Here is a 24,538-nt window from a genome sequence, read left to right as displayed (position 1 = left end):
CGTTCATAGGTGAGAATGATGATGAGTGTCACGGATCATCACATTCATCAAAGTTAAGTGTAACGTATATCTTGGAATAAGAATAGAAGAGAATTGAATAGAAAGTAATAATAATTGTATTGAAACTTGAGGTACAGCAGAGCTCCACACCCTTAATCTATGGTGTGCAGAAACTCCACTGTTGAAAATACATAAGTAAAAGGTTCAGGCATGGCCGAATAGCCAGCCCCCTAAAACGTGATCAATAGCCTCTTAAGATGAAGAATAATACAAAACTGAGACCAAAGATGAAACGTGGTCAAAAGACGACTAATACACTAGTAAAAAGTCTTATTTATACTAAACTAGCTACTAGGGTTTACATAAGTAAGTAATTGATGCATAAATTCACTTCCGGGGCCCACTTGGTGTATGCTTGGGCTGAGCTTGATCTATCCACGAGCTGAGGCTTCTCTTGGAGTTGAACTCCAAGTTATAACGTGTTTTGGGCGTTCAACTCCGTATCATGACGTTTTTCTGGCGTTTAACTCCAGACAGCAGCATGTACTTGGCATTTAACGCCAAGTTACATCGCCAATTTCCGAATAAAGTATAGACTATTATATATTTCTGGAAAGCTCTGGATGTCTACTTTCCAGCACCGTTGAGAACGTGTCTTTTGGAGTTCTGTAGCTCCAGAAAATCCATTTCGAGTGCAGGGAGGTCAGATTCCAACAACATCAGCAGTCCTTTTGTCAGCCTTTTTTAGAGTTTTGCTCAAATCCCTCAATTTCAGCCAGAAATTACCTGAAATCACAGAAAAACACACAAACTCATAGTAAAGTCCAGAAATGTGAATTTAACATAAAAACTAATGAAAACATCCCTAAAAGTAGCTTGAACTTACTAAAAACTACCTAAAAACAATGCCAAAAACCATATAAATTATCCGCTCATCAGTCGCCCTTTCTTTTATGCTTACGACTTTTCTTCGGTCAGCTGGGTATCACCCTTCCTTTTACTCAATTTGAAATCGACCTGTTATGGTGTTGTAATGTTGCCCCTTCTCAACTTCACCCCAACTCCTGGGGTTTTATAAAAATTTTCCAATTGTTGTGTAACGGCTTTGGTATTCCTGCTTCCCAATCTCTCTTCTTCTACTTGTTTGTCTTGACTAAGCCTGGAGTGGTGAAAAAGAAAGCAGCTTGGGTCTCCTTTCGTTCCACCTAGGGAAAGAAGGTTTTTTTCGTGTTTGACGAGTCATTCTGCGATTTTTAAAAACTACTTTTTCAAGGTCCGAGCTGTTAAAGGAACTTGGCCCTTTTTTCTGGACGAAAATGATGAGCCTGCCTTTCTCCTGGAATGGCAAAAAGATGTGAGGGTCTCCAGGTATTCTTGGGACATGTTGGACGAGGCTGAGCGAGCCTTTGTGACTGTTTTGGAAGAACGCTGAGGTCAACCTCCCCATCTTGATACAAAGAAAATTTCTAACCAATCCTTCTCTTCTTCAAACTGAATTGGGTATCTTGTGTTTTCTTTGCTGTTTGTTTATGTTACTTGTAGCTGTATTTCCGACTTGTTCGATTTGTAGCTTGACTTCTGTTTTATTTGCAGAGGCAATGAAGAACAATGAATCTATGAAAGCTTTTAAGAGGGCACAGAAGGCGACTGCTGCCAGGAATATTGCCGCCAAGGTGGCTGCGGAGGGGTCCTCCCAAGTGCGCGAGAAGCCATAAGTGCCGAGTTCCCCCATGGTGAAGAAAGTGATTCCGACACCTCGGGTCCGCTTGGTGGATCCTCACCCTACTTCTGCCGTTCCATCTGCTGCCCCTCCAAGTAAGAAGCAAAAGACGGTTGAGCCTTTCGACCTTAATGCCCCTGACTTCAATGCCATCGAGTTCATAGATCAACAAATTGGGCCCTATGGTACCCTCTCGATGGACGATGTGTCCATCCTCCACCATTTGGAATTTATGGCCCGGAATCACGTGCAGATGGCATTTATGGCGGCCGCTATACACCGGACTGCTCAAAGTCTCCCTCTTCATGCCACCAAGGCATTTATGGAGGAGGCAAAGCAAGAGTTTGACCGGATAAAGTGGCTGAAGGAGGAGCTCGAATTAAAGGTGACCAAGTTAGAGAAGGATCTAGAAAATGAGAAGGCGAGTTCCCTTTCATTGGCGGCTTCTTTGCGGTTGGCCGAGGACACAGCCCTGATACATAAAGATAGTTATGTTACAACTTATCGGGAGGTGATGCATCTGAGGGGGGAGTTGGACAGTGCTCGGGAGGATTATTCTGAGCTCCAAGGTCATCTTGTCGGCAGCGTGACTGCTACTTACGAGAACTTGAAGGAGCAAGTTCGGGTCATTGCTTCCGAGGCCGACCTCACCCTTTTCAGTTTAGACAATGTTGTCAGAGATGGCAAGATTGTCCCTGATGACGAGGGTGATGATGATGCTGATCCTCCTCCTGTGTCCTCTGCCAAAGTGTCGACCTCTTCTGTTCTTCCGGTTGCACCTGATTCGGATTGCCAAGTTCTGAACCGGGAGGACGGAACTATAGATGTCGTGCCTATTCAGACTCGTCCGCCTTCTCCTTGTCCTGATGATGCCACGAAAGTTCCTGAAGCTTGTTGATCTGTAGTTGGCCCGGCTTGTGGGCTTTTGAAACTTTTTTATTCAATTGCTGACTCTTCTTAGTTGCTTTATCTAGAAACTTTTATATTTTGAACAATAGCTTACGGTCTTTTTGATAGTAGGTTTTGGTGGCATTTCACGGCCTTTAAAAAAAAGTAGTCTTTTGACTTGGCATCTTCTTGCTGATGTTTGAAATCTTGAAGCTTGACCTCCTTGGATTTTTTTATTTTATCGTTTATAGCTTTGATCCTTTGAGGTTGTGACTCAGGGGTCCAACTTGTTTCTTGATGGGTCTTTTGCGCTGGTCCCTCTTTTAGTTATTTCTGTAATCCTCTTTTTTGGACCTTTGTTAGGTCTCTTTTCAGGGATTACTTTGATAACTTTGAAGTGGTAGGAGTCTGACTTGGTTTACGTCGGTCTCCTTTAAGTTATTTTTTGTAGTCCTCTTTCTTGGATCTTTGTCAGATCTCTTTCAGGGACTACTTCGCATAACTTTTAGTGGTAAGAGTCCGACTTGGTTATGTCGGTCTCCTTTAAGTTATTTTTGTAGTCCTCTTTCTTGGATCTTTGTCAGATCTCTTTCAGGGACTACTTCGCATAACTTTTAGTGGTAGGAGTCCGACTTGGTTATGTCGGTCTCCTTTAAGTTATTTTTTGTAGTCCTCTTTCTTGGATCTTTGTCAAATCTCTTTCAGGGACTACTTGTATAACTTTTTAGTGATAGGAGTCCGACTTGGTTATGTCGGTCTCCTTTAAGTTATTTTTTGTAGTCCTCTTTCTTGGATCTTTGTCAGATCTCTTTTAGGGACTACATGTATAACTTTTTATTTTGGGCTGACTTTGTTATGTCAGGCCCTTCTAAGTTAAAGTAATCCTCTTTAATAGGGTTGGCCAGACCTCTTTCCAGGGTTTACTTATAACTTGGTTTGACTTGGTTCGTTCGACCAGTCCTTAAGTTATTATTTTAGCGATCCGTAAGACCTCGTCAGGTTCTGTTTTAGATCACTTTCGATAACTTCTTACATTATTCTGTGTTCATCTTTGCTGATTTGTAGAAAGTGGTTGGCATCTTTAGATCGTCCTTTGGGCGAATCGCATTTTCACCTTTATCGGACGATTTATCTTTATCGTGGTCGTGCAGTGAAATTGTTTTTCACTTTCTGCCGACCTGTCACTTTATAATCGGACGATGAATACTTCAGATTAATGCATCTTGGATTCTTTGTAGAATATCTAAATAGACTTTATTCAAAGAAAAAATGCAAATATATACATGCGGGAATTTTCTTATCCTTTTAAGTCGGGCATGACCTAGATCTTCAACATAGTGCCTCATTAAAAAACCTTTTCAGGAAAAAGAGTGCATCAAATGATGAGATCTTTTGTCTTAGCTGTAGTACCTTCTTAGGTTGTAGGCATGCCATGACCTAGGAAGCTCTCGTCTATCGAGTTCAGACAGTCTGTAGTAGCCCTTTCTAAGTACCTTTACAACTAAGTAGGGTCCTTTCCAGTTTGCTGCCAGCTTTTCTTCTCCTGGTCGAGTTGTTCCAATATCATTTCGGATTAGGATGAGATCATTGATGAGCGGATAATTTATACGCTTTTTGGCATTGTTTTCATATAGTTTTTAGTAAGTTTAAGCTACTTTTAGGGATGTTTTCATTAGTTTTTATGTTAAATTCACATTTCTGGACTTTACTATGAGTTTGTGTGTTTTTCTGTGATTTCAGGTAAATTCTGACTGAAATTGAGGGATTTGAGCAAAACTCTGAAGAAGGCTGACAAAAGGACTGTTGATGCTGTTGGAATCTGACCTCCCTGCACTCGAAATGGATTTTCTGGAGCTACAGAACTCCAATTGGCGCGCTCTCAACGGCGTTGGAAAGTAGACATCCAGGGCTTTCCAGCAATATATAATAGTCCATACTTTATTCGACGAATGACGACGTAACTTGGCGTTAAACGCCAAGTACACGCTGCTGTCTGGAGTTAAACGCCAGAAAAACGTCATGATCCGGAGTTAAACGCCCAAAACACGTCATAACTCAAAGTTTAATGCCAAGAAATGCCTTAGCTCGTGGAATGATCAAGCTCAGCCCAAGCATACACCAAGTGGGCCCCGGAAGTGGATTTATGCATCAATTACTTACTCATGTAAACCCTAGTAGCTAGTCTAGTATATATAGGACATTTATCTATTGTATTAGGCATCTTTGGTCTCAGTTTTGTTTTATTCTTCATCTTAGGAGATCAGTGATCACGTTAGAGGGCTGGCCATTCGGCCATGCCTGAACTCTTTGCTTATGCATTTTTAACGGTGGAGTTTCTGCACACCATAGATTAAGGGTGTGGAGCTCTGCTGTACCTCAAGTATTAATGAAATTCTATTATCTTTTATTCAATTCTCTATCTTATTCTTATTCCAAGATATTCATTCGTACCCAAGAACATGATGAATGTGATGAGTCAGATTACCCTCATTATCATTCTCACTTATGAATGTACGTGATTGACAACCACTTCCGTTCTACATGCAACAGAGCTTGAATGCGTATCTCTTAGATTCCTCAACAGAATCTTCGTGGTATAAGCTAGATAGATGGCGGCATTTATGAGGATCCGAAAAGTCTCACCTTGTCTGTGGTATTCCGAGTAGGATCCTGGGAATCCGGAAAGTCCAACCTTGTCTGTGGTGTTCCGAGTAGGATTCCGGTAATGAATGACCGTGACGTGCTTCAAACTTTAACCTGCTGGGCGTTAGTGACAGACGCAAAAGAGGGATTCTATTCCAGTAGGAGCGGGAACCAATTGGTGATTAGCCGTACTGTGACAGAGTGCGTTAGCATAGTTTTCACTGCGAGGATGGGATGTAGCCATCAGCCATGGGTGATGCCTCCAGACTGGTTAGCTGTGCGAGTGACAGCCGCACAGGATATTTCCCCATGAGGAATGAAAGTAGCCACTGTTGATGGTGAACCCCTATACAAAGCTTGCCATGGAAAGGAGTAAGAAGGATTGAGTAGAAGCAGTAGGAGAGCAGGCATCCAAGAGCTCTACGGCATCTCCATCCGCTTATCTGAAATTCCTACCAATGAATCTGCATAAGTCTTCTATCCCTTTATTTTACATATAATCTATTTTCTTATTTTTATTTTCTAAACCCATAAACCATTTTAATCTGCCTAACTGAGATTTACAAGGTGACCATAGCTTGCTTCATACCAACAATCTCTGTGGGATCGACCCTTACTCACGTAAGGTTTATTACTTGGACGACCCAGTACACTTGCTGGTTAGTTGAACGGAGTTGTGAACTTCTCTACCAATGCTTGAAACTCTTTAATCACAATTTCGTCCACCAAGTTTTTGGCGCCGTTGCCGGGGATTGTTCGAGTATGGACAACTGACGGTTCATCTTGTTGCTCAGATTAGGTAATTTTCTTTTCAAAAATCTTTTTCAAAAATTTTTTTCTTTTTATTTTTCGTTTTTCTAAACTTTATTTTCGAAAAAAAAAATCAATAAAAATACAAAAAAAATTAGAAAATCATAAAAAATCAAAAATATTTTGTGTTTCTTGTTTGAGTCTTGTGTTAATTTTTAAGTTTGGTGTCAATTGCATGCTTTTAAAAATTTTTCTTGCATTTTTCGAAAATCTCATGCATTCATAGTGTTCTTCATGATCTTCAAGTTGTTCTTGACAAGTCTTCTTGTTTGATCTTGATGATTTCTTGTTTTGTGTCTTTTGTTGTTTTTCATGTGCATTTTTGCATTCATATTTTCCATGCATTAAAAATTTTTAAGTTTGGTGTCTTTCATGTTTTCTTTGCATTAAAAATTTTTTTAAAATTATGTTCTTGATGTTCATCATGATCTTCAAAGTGTTCTTGGTGTTCATCTTGACATTCATAGCATTCTTGCATGCATTCATTGTTTTGATCTAAAAATTTCATGCATTAAATATTTTTGTTGTTTTTCTCTCTCATAATTAAAAATTCAAAAAAATCAAAAAAATATCTTTTCCTTATTTCCCTCCAAAATTTCGAAATTTTGGGATTGACTTGGTCAAAATTTTTTTAAAATTAGTTGTTTCTCACAAGTCAAGTCAAAATTTCAATTTTAAAAATCTTATCTTTTCAAAATCTTTTTCAAAAAATCATATCTTTTTCATTTTTTTTAACTTTCGAAAATTTCAAAATTATTTTTCAAAATATTTTCAAAATCTTTGTCTTATCTTTTTCTTATCTTTTCAAAAAAATTAGCTAACAATTAATGTGATTGGTTCAAAAATTTGAAGTTTGTTACTTTCTTGTTAAGAAAGGTTCAATCTTTAAGTTCTAGAATCTTATCTTGTAGTTTCTTGTTAGTTAAGTAATTTTAAAATTAAATCTTTTTCAAATATCCTTTTTCAAATATATCTTTTTATCTTTTATCTTATCTTTTTCAAAAATTTTATCTTTTTCAAAATTTGATTTCAAAATATCTTATCTTTTTCTTATCTTCTTATCTTTTTCAAAATTTGATTTCAAATCTTTTTCAATCAACTAACTAACTTTTTGTTTGTTTCTTATCTTTTTCAAAACCACCTAACTACTTTTCCCTCTCTTATTTTCGAAAATTCTCCCTCTCTTTTTCAAAAATTCTTTTTAATTGTTTTAAATTTTAATTTTAATTATCTATTAACTTTAATTTTCGAAAATCACTAACTCTTTTTCAAAAATTAATTTCGAATTTCTCTTCTCTTTTCTTCTTTTATTTAATTAATTAATTACTAACACTTCTCTTCACTTCTCTTCATCCAAATCCGAATCCATCCTTCTTCTTTCTTATACCCCTATCTTCTTCTACTAACATAAAGGAATCTCTATACTGTGACATAGAAGATTCCTTTTTCTTTTCTTGTTTTCTTCTCTTTCTTATGAGCAGGAACAAGGATAAAGGCACTCTTGTTGAAGCTGATCCAGAACCTGAAAGGACTCTGAAGAGAAAATTAAGAGAAGCTAAATTACAACAATCCAGAAATAACCTTTCAGAAATTTTCGAACAAGAGAAGGAGATGGCAGCCGAAAATAATAATAATAATAATGCAAGGAGAATGCTTGGTGACTTCACAAAGCCAACGTCCAAGTTTGATGGAAGAAGCATCTCCATTCCTGCCATTGGAGCCAATAACTTTGAGCTTAAGCCTCAACTAGTTGCATTAATGCAACAAAACTGCAAGTTTTATGGACTTCCATCTGAAGATCCTTATCAGTTCTTAACTGAGTTCTTGCAGGTCTGTGATACTGTAAAGACTAATGGAGTTAATCCTGAAGTCTACAGACTCATGCTTTTCCCTTTTGCTGTAAGAGACAGAGCTAGAATATGGTTGGATTCACAACCTAAGGATAGCCTGGACTCCTGGGATAAGCTGGTCACTGCCTTCTTGGATAAATTCTTTCCTCCTCAAAAGCTGAGCAAGCTGAGAGTGGATGTTCAAACCTTCAAACAAAAAGATGGTGAATCCCTCTATGAAGCTTGGGAAAGATACAAGCAGCTGACCAAGAGATGTCCATCTGACATGTTTTCTGAATGGACCCTACTAGATATATTCTATTATGGTCTCTCTGAATTTTCGAAAATGTCACTGGACCATTCTGCAGGTGGATCTATTCACCTGAAGAAAACGCCTGAAGAGGCTCAAGAACTCATTGACATGGTTGCTAACAACCAGTTCATGTATACCTCTGAGAGGAATTCTGTGAATAATGGGGTCCCTCAGAAGAAAGGAGTTCTTGAAATTGATGCTCTGAATGCCATATTGGCTCAGAACAAAATGTTTACCCAACAGGTCAACATAATCTCTCAAAATCTGAATGGATTGCAACATGCAGCCAACAGTACTAGAGAGGCAGCTTCTGAAGAAGCTTATGATCTTGAGAACCCTGCCATGGCAGAGGTTAATTATCTGGGTGAACCTTATGGAAACACTTATAACCCATCATGGAGAAATCATCCAAATTTCTCATGGAAGGATCAACAAAAGCCTCAACAAGGCTTTAACAATGGTGGACGCAATAGGCTAGGCAATAGCAAGCCATATCCATCATCTTCTCAGCAACAGACAGAGAACTCTGAACAAAATAATTCTAATTTAGCTAATATAGTCTCTGATCTGTCAAAAGCCACTTTCAGTTTCATGAATGAAACAAGATCCTCCATTAGAAATTTGGAAGCACAAGTAGGCTAGCTGAGTAAGAAAGTTATTGAAACTCCTCCCAGTATTCTCCCAAGTAATACAGAAGAGAATCCAAAAGGAGAGTGCAAAGCCATTGACTTAGTCAACATGGCCGAATGCACAAAGGAGGAGGAGGACGAAAATCCCAGTGAGGAAGACCTCCTGGGACGTCCTCCAAGCAAGAAGGAGCTTCCTAATAAGGATCCTGAGGAATCTGAGGCTCATACAGAGACCAAAGAGATTCCACTAAATCTCCTTCTGCCATTCATGAGCTCTGACTATTATTCATCCTCTGAAGAGGATGAAGATGTGACTGGAGAGCAAGTTGCTCAATACTTAGGAGCTATCATGAAGCTGAATGCCAAGTTATTTGGTAATGAGACTTGGGAGAGTGAACCTCCCTTGCTCATTAGTGACTTAGATACTTGGATTCAGGAAACTCTGCCTCAAAAGAAACAAGATCCTGGCAAGTTCTTAATACCTTGCACCATTGGCACCATGAGCTTTGAAAAAGCTCTATGTGACCTTGGGTCAGGAATAAATCTGATGCCACTCTCTGTGATGGAGAAGCTAAGGATCATTGAGGTACAACCTGCATTGTTCTCATTACAATTGGCAGACAAGTCAATGAGACAAGCTTATGGAATAGTAGAGGACGTGCTAGTAAAAGTTGAAGGCTTTTACATCCCTACTGATTTCATAATCCTAGATACTAGGAAGGAAGATGATGAATGCATCATCCTAGGAAGACCTTTCCTAGCCACAGCAGAAGCTGTGATAGATGTCAACAGAGGAGAGTTAGTCCTTCAACTGAATGGGGAATACCTTGTGTTTCAAGCACATGGCCATCCCTCTGTGACAAAAGAGAGTAAGCATGAAGAGCTTCTCTCAGTTCAAGGTCAAGAAGAGCCCACACACTCAAACTCTAAGTTTGGTGTTGTGAGGCCACAACCAAACTCTAAGTTTGGTGTGGAGACAACACACTAAATTGACCTGATCATCTTGTGGCTCCATGAGAGCCACTGTCAAGCTATTGACATTAAAGAAGCGCTTGTTGGGAGGCAACCCAATTTTATTTATCTAATTTTATTTTATTTTGTTTCTTTGTTATTTTTGTGTTTAATTAGGTACATGATCATGATGAGTCACGAAAAAATCAAAAAAATTAAAAACAGAGTCAAAAACAGAAGAAAAAAATTTTCACCCTGGAGGACGCACGGGCTGGCGTTCAACGCCCAGAAGATGCATCTGGCTGGCGTTCAACGCCAGAACAGAGCATCTTTCTGGCGCTGAACGCCCAAAACAAGCTACATCCTGGCGTTTAACGCCAGGATGCGCACACAGAGGGCAATCTGGCGCTGAACGCCAGAAACAAGCTTGAAACTGGCGTTCAACGCCAGAAACAAACATCACATGGGCGTTTAACGCCCAGAACATGCACCAATGGGCGTTTGAACGCCAGAATGGTGCATGAAGGCAATTTACACGCCTATATGGTGAAGGAATGGTATTTCTTTTCACCTCAGGATCTGTGGACCCCACAGGATCCCCACCTACCTTTTCTTCCTAATCACACTCTCCTAATCCAAATCTCATTTTCAATGTCACACCTCCCAAAAACCTTCACCAATCACCTCAACCCCTCTTCCCAATTTCCCCATGCACCATTCACATCAACCTCCTCTTCCCCATAAACCCCACCTACCCTCATCAAATCCAAATTCAATTTCCCACCCTTTCCCACCCAAATTGGCCGAAACCTAACCCTCCCCCCTCCCTATAAATACCTCTCCTTTCTTCTTCATTTTCACACAACACTACCCATTCTTCTCTCATATAGCCGAACCCACTTCTCTCCCCCTCTTCCACATTCTTTTCTTCTTCTTCTACTCTTCTTTTCTTTTTTGCTCGAGGACGAGCAAATCTTAAGTTTGGTGTGGTAAAAAGCCTAAGCTTTTTATTTTTCATTCACCATCAATGGCACCCAAGACCGGAGTTTCCTCAAGAAAAGGAAAAGGGAAGGCAAAAGCTTCCACTTCCGAGTCATGGGAGAAAGAGTGATTCATCTCCAAGAGCCACCAAGACCACTTCTATGATGTTGTGGCAAAGAAAAAGGTGATCCCCGAGGTCCCTTTCAAGCTCAAAAAGAATGAGTATCCGGAAATCCGACATGAAATTCAAAGAAGAGGATGGGAAGTCATAACCAACCCCATGCAACAAGTCGGATTATTGATGGTTCAAGAGTTCTATGCTAATGCATGGATCACTAGGAACCATGATCAAAGTATGAACCCGAATCCAAAGAACTATCTCACAATGGTTTGGGGGAAATACTTAGATTTCAGTCCGGAAAATGTGAGGTTGGCGTTTCATCTACCCATGATGCAAGGTGATGAACGCCCCTATACAAGAAGGGTCAACTTCAATCAAAGGTTGGACCAAGTCCTAATGGACATTTATGTGGAAGGCGCCCAATGGAGAGTAGACTCCAAAGGCAAACCAGTCCAACTAAGAAGACTGGACCTCAAGCCTGTAGCTAGAGGATGGTTGGAGTTCATCCAAAGATCCATCATCCCTACAAGCAACCGATCTGAAGTTACTGTGGATCGGGCCATCATGATTCATAGCATCATGATTGGAGAGGAAGTAGAGGTTCATGAAGTCATCTCTAATGAACTCTACAAAATAGCTGATAAGCCTTCATACATGGCACGGCTAGCCTTCCCCCACCTCATATGCCATCTATGTTATTCAGCCGGAGTCATCATAGATGGAGATGTCTCCATTGAAGAAGACAAACCCATCACCAAGAAAAAGATGGAGCAAACAAGAGAAGTTCCTCACGGCCCTCAAGAAGAACATGAGGAAGTTCATCATCAACAAATGCCTCAAGGAATGCACTTTCCTCCCAACAACTATTGGGAGCAACTTAGTACCTCTTTGGAAGACTTGAGTCATAATGTTGAACAACTAAGGGTGGAACACCATGAACACGCCCTCACTCTCCAAGAAATAAGAGAAGATCAAAGAGCAATGAGGGAGGAGCAACAAAGGCAGGGAAGGGACATAGAAGAGTTGAAGAACATCATTGGTCCTTCAAGAAGAAGACGCCACTAAAGGTGGATTCATTCCTTGTTCTTTATTTTCTTTCTGTTCTCGGTTTTTAATACTATGATTATTTATGTTTTGTGTCTTTACTTCATGATCATTAGTATGTAACCATGCCTTAAAGATTATGAATAATTCCATGAATCCTTCACCTCTCTTAAAAGAAAAATGTTTTAATTCAAAAGAACAAGAAGTACATAATTTTCGAAATTATTAGTGAATTTAATTTAATTATATTGATGTGGTGGCAATAATTTTTGTTTTCTGAATGAATGCTTGAACAGTGCATATTTTTGATCTTGTTGTTTATGAGTGTTAAAATTGTTGGCTCTTGAAAGAATGATGAACAAAGAGAAATGTTATTGATGAACTGAAAAATTCATGAATTGATTCTTGAAGCAAGAAAAAGCAGTGAAAAAGCAAAAGCTTGTGCGAAAAAAAATGGCGAAAAAAAAAATAGAAAGAAAAAGCAAGCAGAAAAAGCCAATAGCCCTTAAAACCAAAAGGCAAGGGTAGCAAGGATCCAAGGCTTTGAGCATCAATGGATAGGAGGGCCCAAGGAAATAAAATCCAGACCTAAGCGGCTAAATCAAGCTGTCCCTAACCAGGTGCTTGTGTCATGAAGGTCCAAGTGAAAAGCTTGAGACTGAGTGGTTAAAGTCGTGATCCAAAGCTAAAGAGTGTGCTTAAGAGCTCTGGACACCACTAACTGGGGACTTTAGCAAAGCTGAGTCACAATCTGAAAAGGTTCACCCAGTTATGCGTCTGTGGCATTTGTGTATCCGGTGGTAATACTGGAAGACAAAGTGCTTAGGGCTACAGCCAAGACTCATAAGTAGCTGTGTTCAAGAATCAACATGCCTAAACTAGGAAAGTCAATAACACTATCTGAAATTCTAAGTTCCTAGAGAAGCCAATCACTCTGAACTACAAAGGAAAAAGTGAGATGCCAAAACTGCTCAGAAGCAAAAAGCTACAAGTCCCGCTCATGTAATTAAATTAATATTCATTGATATTTTGGACTTTATAGTATATTCTCTTCTTTTTATCCTATTTGATTTTCAGTTGCTTGGGGACAAGCAACAATTTAAGTTTGGTGTTGTGATGAGCGGATAATTTATACGCTTTTTGGCATTGTTTTCATATAGTTTTTAGTAAGTTTAAGCTACTTTTAGGGATGTTTTCATTAGTTTTTATGTTAAATTCACATTTCTGGACTTTACTATGAGTTTGTGTGTTTTTCTGTGATTTCAGGTAAATTCTGACTGAAATTGAGGGATTTGAGCAAAACTCTGAAAAAGGCTGACAAAAGGACTGCTGATGCTGTTGGAATCTGACCTCCCTTCACTCGAAATGGACTTTCTGGAGCTACAGAACTCCAATTGGCGCGCTCTCAACGGCGTTGGAAAGTAGACATCCAGGGCTTTCCAGCAATATATAATAGTCCATACTTTATTCGAAGAATGACGACGTAACTTGGCGTTAAACGCCAAGTACACGCTGCTGTCTGGAGTTAAACGCCAGAAAAACGTCATGATCCGGAGTTAAACGCCCAAAACACGTCATAACTCAAAGTTTAACGCCAAGAAATGCCTTAGCTCGTGGAATGATCAAGCTCAGCCCAAGCATACACCAAGTGGGCCCCGGAAGTGGATTTATGCATCAATTACTTACTCATGTAAACCCTAGTAGCTAGTCTAGTATATATAGGACATTTATTTATTGTATTAGGCATCTTTGGTCTCAGTTTTGTTTTATTCTTCATCTTAGGAGATCAGTGATCACGTTAGAGGGCTGGCCATTCGGCCATGCCTGAACTCTTTGCTTATGCATTTTTAACGGTGGAGTTTCTGCACACCATAGATTAAGGGTGTGGAGTTCTGCTGTACCTCAAGTATTAATGAAATTCTATTATCTTTTATTCAATTCTCTATCTTATTCTTATTCCAAGATATTCATTCGTACCCAAGAACATGATGAATGTGATGAGTCAGATTACCCTCATTATCATTCTCACTTATGAATGTACGTGATTGACAACCACTTCCGTTCTACATGCAACAGAGCTTGAATGCGTATCTCTTAGATTCCTCAACAGAATCTTCGTGTATAAGCTAGATAGATGGCGGCATTTATGAGGATCCGGAAAGTCTCACCTTGTCTGTGGTATTCCGAGTAGGATCCTGGGAATCCGGAAAGTCCAACCTTGTCTGTGGTGTTCCGAGTAGGATTCCGGTAATGAATGACCGTGACGTGCTTCAAACTTTAACCTGCTGGGCGTTAGTGACAGACGCAAAACGAAAAATGCACATGAAAAACAACAACCAACACAAAACAAGAAAACATCAAGATCAAACAAGAAGACTTACCAAGAACAACTTGAAGATCATGAAGAACACTATGAATGCATGGAGTTTTCGAAAAATGCAAGAAAAATTTTTAAAAGCATGCAATTGACACCAAACTTAAAAATTAACACAAGACTCAAACAAGAAACACAAAATATTTTTGATTTTTATGATTTTCTAATTTTTTTGTATTTTTATTTTAATTTTTTCGAAAAAAATGGTTAGAAAAACGAAAAAGAAAAGAAAAATTTTGAAAAAGATTTTTGAAAAGAAAATTACCTAATCTGAGCAACAAGATGAACCGTCAGTTGTCCATACTCGAACAATCCCCGGCAACGGCGCCAAAAACTTGGTGGACAAAATTGTGATCAACAATAATTCCAGGCACTGTTAGAGAAGCTTTTTCTTTCCACAACTCCATTCAAATTCACCAGCAAGTGTACTGGGTCATCCAAGTAATACCTTACGTGAGTAAGGGTCGATCCCACAGAGATTGTTGGTATGAAGCAAGCTATGGTCACCTTGTAAATCTCAGTTAGGCAGATTTAAATTGGTTTATGATGAGTTTCGAAAATTAATAATAAATAGAAAATAAAAGGGATAGAAATACTTATGTAAAGCAATAGTGGGAATTTCAGATAAGTGTGTGAAGATGCTGAGCTCCTCTCGTATCTCTATTTTCTTATTACATTCATCCAATCCTTCCTACTCTTTTCCATGGCAAGCTGTATGTAGGGCATCACCGTTGTCAGTGGCTACATCCCATCCTCTCAGTGAAAACATTCCTATGCTCTGTTACAGCACGGCTAATCATCTGTCGGTTCTCAATCAGGTTGGAATAGAATCCCTTGATTCTTTTGCGCTTGTCATCACGCCCAGCCTTCAGGAGTTTGAAGCTCGTCACAGTCATTCAATCCCAGAATCCTACTCGAAATACCATAGACAAGGTTTAGACTTTCCGGATCCTCATGAATACCGCCATCTATCTAGCTTATGCCACGAAGATTCTGTTGGGGAATCTAAGAGATATGCGCCCGGTCTAGAGTAGAACGGAAGTGGTTGTCAGTCACGCGCGTTCATAGGTGAGAATGATGATGAGTGTCACGGATCATCGCATTCATCAAAGTTAAGTGTAACGTATATCTTGGAATAAGAATAGAAGAGAATTGAATAGAAAGTAATAATAATTGTATTGAAACTTGAGGTACAGCAGAGCTCCACACCCTTAATCTATGGTGTGCAGAAACTCCACTGTTGAAAATACATAAGTAAAAGGTTCAGGCATGGCCGAATAGCCAGCCCCCTAAAACGTGATCAATAGCCTCTTAAGATGAAGAATAATACAAAACTGAGACCAAAGATGAAACGTGGTCAAAAGACGACTAATACACTAGTAAAAAGTCTTATTTATACTAAACTAGCTACTAGGGTTTACATAAGTAAGTAATTGATGCATAAATTCACTTCCGGGGCCCACTTGGTGTATGCTTGGGCTGAGCTTGATCTATCCACGAGCTGAGGCTTCTCTTGGAGTTGAACTCCAAGTTATAACGTGTTTTGGGCGTTCAACTCCGTATCATGACGTTTTTCTGGCGTTTAACTCCAGACAGCAGCATGTACTTGGCGTTTAACGCCAAGTTACATCGCCAATTTCCGAATAAAGTATAGACTATTATATATTTCTGGAAAGCTCTGGATGTCTACTTTCCAGCACCGTTGAGAACGTGTCTTTTGGAGTTCTGTAGCTCCAGAAAATCCATTTCGAGTGCAGGGAGGTCAGATTCCAACAACATCAGCAGTCCTTTTGTCAGCCTTTTTTAGAGTTTTGCTCAAATCCCTCAATTTCAGCCAGAAATTACCTGAAATCACAGAAAAACACACAAACTCATAGTAAAGTCCAGAAATGTGAATTTAACATAAAAACTAATGAAAACATCCCTAAAAGTAGCTTGAACTTACTAAAAACTACCTAAAAACAATGCCAAAAACCATATAAATTATCCGCTCATCAGTCGCCCTTTCTTTTATGCTTACGACTTTTCTTCGGTCAGCTGGGTATCACCCTTCCTTTTACTCAATTTGAAATCGACCTGTTATGGTGTTGTAATGTTGCCCCTTCTCAACTTCACCCCAACTCCTGGGGTTTTATAAAAATTTTCCAATTGTTGTGTAACGGCTTTGGTATTCCTGCTTCCCAATCTCTCTTCTTCTACTTGTTTGTCTTGACTAAGCCTGGAGTGGTGAAAAAGAAAGCAGCTTGGGTCTCCTTTCGTTCCACCTAGGGAAAGAAGGTTTTTTTCGTGTTTGACGAGTCATTCTGCGATTTTTAAAAACTACTTTTTCAAGGTCCGAGCTGTTAAAGGAACTTGGCCCTTTTTTCTGGACGAAAATGATGAGCCTGCCTTTCTCCTGGAATGGCAAAAAGATGTGAGGGTCTCCAGATATTCTTGGGACATGTTGGACGAGGCTGAGCGAGCCTTTGTGACTGTTTTGGAAGAACGCTGAGGTCAACCTCCCCATCTTGATACAAAGAAAATTTCTAACCAATCCTTCTCTTCTTCAAACTGAATTGGGTATCTTGTGTTTTCTTTGCTGTTTGTTTATGTTACTTGTAGCTGTATTTCCGACTTGTTCGATTTGTAGCTTGACTTCTGTTTTATTTGCAGAGGCAATGAAGAACAATGAATCTATGAAAGCTTTTAAGAGGGCACAGAAGGCGACTGCTGCCAGGAATATTGCCGCCAAGGTGGCTGCGGAGGGGTCCTCCCAAGTGCGCGAGAAGCCATAAGTGCCGAGTTCCCCCATGGTGAAGAAAGTGATTCCGACACCTCGGGTCCGCTTGGTGGATCCTCACCCTACTTCTGCCGTTCCATCTGCTGCCCCTCCAAGTAAGAAGCAAAAGACGGTTGAGCCTTTCGACCTTAATGCCCCTGACTTCAATGCCATCGAGTTCATAGATCAACAAATTGGGCCCTATGGTACCCTCTCGATGGACGATGTGTCCATCCTCCACCATTTGGAATTTATGGCCCGGAATCACGTGCAGATGGCATTTATGGCGGCCGCTATACACCGGACTGCTCAAAGTCTCCCTCTTCATGCCACCAAGGCATTTATGGAGGAGGCAAAGCAAGAGTTTGACCGGATAAAGTGGCTGAAGGAGGAGCTCGAATTAAAGGTGACCAAGTTAGAGAAGGATCTAGAAAATGAGAAGGCGAGTTCCCTTTCATTGGCGGCTTCTTTGCGGTTGGCCGAGGACACAGCCCTGATACATAAAGATAGTTATGTTACAACTTATCGGGAGGTGATGCATCTGAGGGGGGAGTTGGACAGTGCTCGGGAGGATTATTCTGAGCTCCAAGGTCATCTTGTCGGCAGCGTGACTGCTACTTACGAGAACTTGAAGGAGCAAGTTCGGGTCATTGCTTCCGAGGCCGACCTCACCCTTTTCAGTTTAGACAATGTTGTCAGAGATGGCAAGATTGTCCCTGATGACGAGGGTGATGATGATGCTGATCCTCCTCCTGTGTCCTCTGCCAAAGTGTCGACCTCTTCTGTTCTTCCGGTTGCACCTGATTCGGATTGCCAAGTTCTGAACCGGGAGGACGGAACTATAGATGTCGTGCCTATTCAGACTCGTCCGCCTTCTCCTTGTCCTGATGATGCCACGAAAGTTCCTGAAGCTTGTTGATCTGTAGCTGGCCCGGCTTGTGGGCTTTTGAAACTTTTTTATTCAATTGCTGACTCTTCTTAGTTGCTTTATCTAGAAACTTTTATATTTTGAACAATAGCTTACGGTCTTTTTGATAGTAGGTTTTGGTGGCATTTCACGGCCTTTAAAAAAAAGTAGTCTTTTGACTTGGCATCTTCTTGCTGATGTTTGAAATCTTGAAGCTTGACCTCCTTGGATTTTTTTATTTTATCGTTTATAGCTTTGATCCTTTGAGGTTGTGACTCAGGGGTCCAACTTGTTTCTTGATGGGTCTTTTGCGCTGGTCCCTCTTTTAGTTATTTCTGTAATCCTCTTTTTTGGACCTTTGTTAGGTCTCTTTTCAGGGATTACTTTGATAACTTTGAAGTGGTAGGAGTCTGACTTGGTTTACGTCGGTCTCCTTTAAGTTATTTTTTGTAGTCCTCTTTCTTGGATCTTTGTCAGATCTCTTTCAGGGACTACTTCGCATAACTTTTAGTGGTAAGAGTCCGACTTGGTTATGTCGGTCTCCTTTAAGTTATTTTTGTAGTCCTCTTTCTTGGATCTTTGTCAGATCTCTTTCAGGGACTACTTCGCATAACTTTTAGTGGTAGGAGTCCGACTTGGTTATGTCGGTCTCCTTTAAGTTATTTTTTGTAGTCCTCTTTCTTGGATCTTTGTCAAATCTCTTTCAGGGACTACTTGTATAACTTTTTAGTGATAGGAGTCCGACTTGGTTATGTCGGTCTCCTTTAAGTTATTTTTTGTAGTCCTCTTTCTTGGATCTTTGTCAGATCTCTTTTAGGGACTACATGTATAACTTTTTATTTTGGGCTGACTTTGTTATGTCAGGCCCTTCTAAGTTAAAGTAATCCTCTTTAATAGGGTTGGCCAGACCTCTTTCCAGGGTTTACTTATAACTTGGTTTGACTTGGTTCGTTCGACCAGTCCTTAAGTTATTATTTTAGCGATCCGTAAGACCTCGTCAGGTTCTGTTTTAGATCACTTTCGATAACTTCTTACATTATTCTGTGTTCATCTTTGCTGATTTGTAGAAAGTGGTTGGCATCTTTAGATCGTCCTTTGGGCGAATCGCATTTTCACCTTTATCGGACGATTTATCTTTATCGTGGTCGTGCAGTGAAATTGTTTTTCACTTTCTGCCGACCTGTCACTTTATAATCGGACGATGAATACTTCAGATTAATGCATCTTGGATTCTTTGTAGAATATCTAAATAGACTTTATTCAAAGAAAAAATGCAAATATATACATGCGGGAATTTTCTTATCCTTTTAAGTCGGGCATGACCTAGATCTTCAACATAGTGCCTCATTAAAAAACCTTTTCAGGAAAAAGAGTGCATCAAATGATGAGATCTTTTGTCTTAGCTGTAGTACCTTCTTAGGTTGTAGGCATGCCATGACCTAGGAAGCTCTCGTCTATCGAGTTCAGACAGTCTGTAGTAGCCCTTTCTAAGTACCTTTACAACTCAGTAGGGTCCTTTCCAGTTTGCTGCCAGCTTTTCTTCTCCTGGTCGAGTTGTTCCAATATCATTTCGGATTAGGATGAGATCATTGATGAGCAGATAATTTATACGCTTTTTGGCATTGTTTTCATATAGTTTTTAGTAAGTTTAAGCTACTTTTAGGGATGTTTTCATTAGTTTTTATGTTAAATTCACATTTCTGGACTTTACTATGAGTTTGTGTGTTTTTCTGTGATTTCAGGTAAATTCTGACTGAAATTGAGGGATTTGAGCAAAACTCTGAAAAAGGCTGACAAAAGGACTGCTGATGCTGTTGGAATCTGACCTCCCTTCACTCGAAATGGATTTTCTGGAGCTACAGAACTCCAATTGGCGCGCTCTCAACGGCGTTGGAAAGTAGACATCCAGGGCTTTCCAGCAATATATAATAGTCCATACTTTATTCGAAGAATGACGACGTAACTTGGCGTTAAACGCCAAGTACACGCTGCTGTCTGGAGTTAAACGCCAGAAAAACGTCATGATCCGGAGTTAAACGCCCAAAACACGTCATAACTCAAAGTTTAATGCCAAGAAATGCCTTATCTCGTGGAATGATCAAGCTCAGCCCAAGCATACACCAAGTGGGCCCCGGAAGTGGATTTATGCATCAATTACTTACTCATGTAAACCCTAGTAGCTAGTCTAGTATATATAGGACATTTATCTATTGTATTAGGCATCTTTGGTCTCAGTTTTGTTTTATTCTTCATCTTAGGAGATCAGTGATCACGTTAGAGGGCTGGCCATTCGGCCATGCCTGAACTCTTTGCTTATGCATTTTTAACGGTGGAGTTTCTGCACACCATAGATTAAGGGTGTGGAGCTCTGCTGTACCTCAAGTATTAATGAAATTCTATTATCTTTTATTCAATTCTCTATCTTATTCTTATTCCAAGATATTCATTCGTACCCAAGAACATGATGAATGTGATGAGTCAGATTACCCTCATTATCATTCTCACTTATGAATGTACGTGATTGACAACCACTTCCGTTCTACATGCAACAGAGCTTGAATGCGTATCTCTTAGATTCCTCAACAGAATCTTCGTGGTATAAGCTAGATAGATGGCGGCATTTATGAGGATCCGAAAAGTCTCACCTTGTCTGTGGTATTCCGAGTAGGATCCTGGGAATCCGGAAAGTCCAACCTTGTCTGTGGTGTTCCGAGTAGGATTCCGGTAATGAATGACCGTGACGTGCTTCAAACTTTAACCTGCTGGGCGTTAGTGACAGACGCAAAAGAGGGATTCTATTCCAGTAGGAGCGGGAACCAATTGGTGATTAGCCGTACTGTGACAGAGTGCGTTAGCATAGTTTTCACTGCGAGGATGGGATGTAGCCATCAGCCATGGGTGATGCCTCCAGACTGGTTAGCTGTGCGAGTGACAGCCGCACAGGATATTTCCCCGTGAGGAATGAAAGTAGCCACAGTTGATGGTGAACCCCTATACAAAGCTTGCCATGGAAAGGAGTAAGAAGGATTGAGTAGAAGCAGTAGGAGAGCAGGCATCCAAGAGCTCTACGGCATCTCCATCCGCTTATCTGAAATTCCTACCAATGAATCTGCATAAGTCTTCTATCCCTTTATTTTACATATAATCTATTTTCTTATTTTTATTTTCTAAACCCATAAACCATTTTAATCTGCCTAACTGAGATTTACAAGGTGACCATAGCTTGCTTCATACCAACAATCTCTGTGGGATCGACCCTTACTCACGTAAGGTTTATTACTTGGACGACCCAGTACACTTGCTGGTTAGTTGAACGGAGTTGTGAACTTCTCTACCAATGCTTGAAACTCTTTAATCACAATTTCGTCCACCAAGTTTTTGGCGCCGTTGCCGGGGATTGTTCGAGTATGGACAACTGACGGTTCATCTTGTTGCTCAGATTAGGTAATTTTCTTTTCAAAAATCTTTTTCAAAAATTTTTTTCTTTTTATTTTTCGTTTTTCTAAACTTTATTTTCGAAAAAAAAATCAATAAAAATACAAAAAAAATTAGAAAATCATAAAAAATCAAAAATATTTTGTGTTTCTTGTTTGAGTCTTGTGTTAATTTTTAAGTTTGGTGTCAATTGCATGCTTTTAAAAATTTTTCTTGCATTTTTCGAAAATCTCATGCATTCATAGTGTTCTTCATGATCTTCAAGTTGTTCTTGACAAGTCTTCTTGTTTGATCTTGATGATTTCTTGTTTTGTGTCTTTTGTTGTTTTTCATGTGCATTTTTGCATTCATATTTTCCATGCATTAAAAATTTTTAAGTTTGGTGTCTTTCATGTTTTCTTTGCATTAAAAATTTTTTTAAAATTATGTTCTTGATGTTCATCATGATCTTCAAAGTGTTCTTGGTGTTCATCTTGACATTCATAGCATTCTTGCATGCATTCATTGTTTTGATCTAAAAATTTCATGCATTAAATATTTTTGTTGTTTTTCTCTCTCATAATTAAAAATTCAAAAAAATCAAAAAAATATCTTTTCCTTATTTCCCTCCAAAATTTCGAAATTTTGGGATTGACTTGGTCAAAATTTTTTTAAAATTAGTTGTTTCTCACAAGTCAAGTCAAAATTTCAATTTTAAAAATCTTATCTTTTCAAAATCTTTTTCAAAAAATCATATCTTTTTCATTTTTTTTAACTTTCGAAAATTTCAAAATTATTTTTCAAAATATTTTCAAAATCTTTGTCTTATCTTTTTCTTATCTTTTCAAAAAAATTAGCTAACAATTAATGTGATTGGTTCAAAAATTTGAAGTTTGTTACTTTCTTGTTAAGAAAGGTTCAATCTTTAAGTTCTAGAATCTTATCTTGTAGTTTCTTGTTAGTTAAGTAATTTTAAAATTAAATCTTTTTCAAATATCCTTTTTCAAATATATCTTTTTATCTTTTATCTTATCTTTTTCAAAAATTTTATCTTTTTCAAAATTTGATTTCAAAATATCTTATCTTTTTCTTATCTTCTTATCTTTTTCAAAATTTGATTTCAAATCTTTTTCAATCAACTAACTAACTTTTTGTTTGTTTCTTATCTTTTTCAAAACCACCTAACTACTTTTCCCTCTCTTATTTTCGAAAATTCTCCCTCTCTTTTTCAAAATTCTTTTTAATTGTTTTAAATTTTAATTTTAATTATCTATTAACTTTAATTTTCGAAAATCACTAACTCTTTTTCAAAAATTAATTTCGAATTTCTCTTCTCTTTTCTTCTTTTATTTAATTAATTAATTACTAACACTTCTCTTCACTTCTCTTCATCCAAATCCGAATCCATCCTTCTTCTTTCTTATACCCCTATCTTCTTCTACTAACATAAAGGAATCTCTATACTGTGACATAGAAGATTCCTTTTTCTTTTCTTGTTTTCTTCTCTTTCTTATGAGCAGGAACAAGGATAAAGGCACTCTTGTTGAAGCTGATCCAGAACCTGAAAGGACTCTGAAGAGAAAATTAAGAGAAGCTAAATTACAACAATCCAGAAATAACCTTTCAGAAATTTTCGAACAAGAGAAGGAGATGGCAGCCGAAAATAATAATAATAATAATGCAAGGAGAATGCTTGGTGACTTCACAAAGCCAACGTCCAAGTTTGATGGAAGAAGCATCTCCATTCCTGCCATTGGAGCCAATAACTTTGAGCTTAAGCCTCAACTAGTTGCATTAATGCAACAAAACTGCAAGTTTTATGGACTTCCATCTGAAGATCCTTATCAGTTCTTAACTGAGTTCTTGCAGGTCTGTGATACTGTAAAGACTAATGGAGTTAATCCTGAAGTCTACAGACTCATGCTTTTCCCTTTTGCTGTAAGAGACAGAGCTAGAATATGGTTGGATTCACAACCTAAGGATAGCCTGGACTCCTGGGATAAGCTGGTCACTGCCTTCTTGGATAAATTCTTTCCTCCTCAAAAGCTGAGCAAGCTGAGAGTGGATGTTCAAACCTTCAAACAAAAAGATGGTGAATCCCTCTATGAAGCTTGGGAAAGATACAAGCAGCTGACCAAGAGATGTCCATCTGACATGTTTTCTGAATGGACCCTACTAGATATATTCTATTATGGTCTCTCTGAATTTTCGAAAATGTCACTGGACCATTCTGCAGGTGGATCTATTCACCTGAAGAAAACGCCTGAAGAGGCTCAAGAACTCATTGACATGGTTGCTAACAACCAGTTCATGTATACCTCTGAGAGGAATTCTGTGAATAATGGGGTCCCTCAGAAGAAAGGAGTTCTTGAAATTGATGCTCTGAATGCCATATTGGCTCAGAACAAAATGTTTACCCAACAGGTCAACATAATCTCTCAAAATCTGAATGGATTGCAACATGCAGCCAACAGTACTAGAGAGGCAGCTTCTGAAGAAGCTTATGATCTTGAGAACCCTGCCATGGCAGAGGTTAATTATCTGGGTGAACCTTATGGAAACACTTATAACCCATCATGGAGAAATCATCCAAATTTCTCATGGAAGGATCAACAAAAGCCTCAACAAGGCTTTAACAATGGTGGACGCAATAGGCTAGGCAATAGCAAGCCATATCCATCATCTTCTCAGCAACAGACAGAGAACTCTGAACAAAATAATTCTAATTTAGCTAATATAGTCTCTGATCTGTCAAAAGCCACTTTCAGTTTCATGAATGAAACAAGATCCTCCATTAGAAATTTGGAGGCACAAGTAGGCTAGCTGAGTAAGAAAGTTATTGAAACTCCTCCCAGTATTCTCCCAAGTAATACAGAAGAGAATCCAAAAGGAGAGTGCAAAGCCATTGACTTAGTCAACATGGCCGAATGCACAAAGGAGGAGGAGGACGAAAATCCCAGTGAGGAAGACCTCCTGGGACGTCCTCCAAGCAAGAAGGAGCTTCCTAATAAGGATCCTGAGGAATCTGAGGCTCATACAGAGACCAAAGAGATTCCACTAAATCTCCTTCTGCCATTCATGAGCTCTGACTATTATTCATCCTCTGAAGAGGATGAAGATGTGACTGGAGAGCAAGTTGCTCAATACTTAGGAGCT

General features: G+C 39.1%; 1 protein-coding gene across 1 annotated transcript in view; it reads right to left on the bottom strand.

The window, feature by feature from the left end:
• Positions 1-1,732, bottom strand: part of LOC112790831 (uncharacterized) — a 34,532-nt gene extending 32,800 nt beyond the window's left edge. Inside the window, exon 1 of the mRNA XM_072231982.1 lies at positions 1,639-1,732. Within this exon, the coding sequence (XP_072088083.1) occupies positions 1,639-1,732 (94 nt within the window). The remainder of the gene's footprint in view (positions 1-1,638) is intronic.
• Positions 1,733-24,538: the final 22,806 nt, after the last annotated feature.

Source organism: Arachis hypogaea, chromosome 3, assembly GCF_003086295.3.
Source record: "Arachis hypogaea cultivar Tifrunner chromosome 3, arahy.Tifrunner.gnm2.J5K5, whole genome shotgun sequence".
Lineage (NCBI taxonomy): Eukaryota > Viridiplantae > Streptophyta > Magnoliopsida > Fabales > Fabaceae > Arachis > Arachis hypogaea.
Note: the sequence above shows the minus strand (reverse complement) of the source record. Positions and strands in the feature narration are given on the sequence as shown.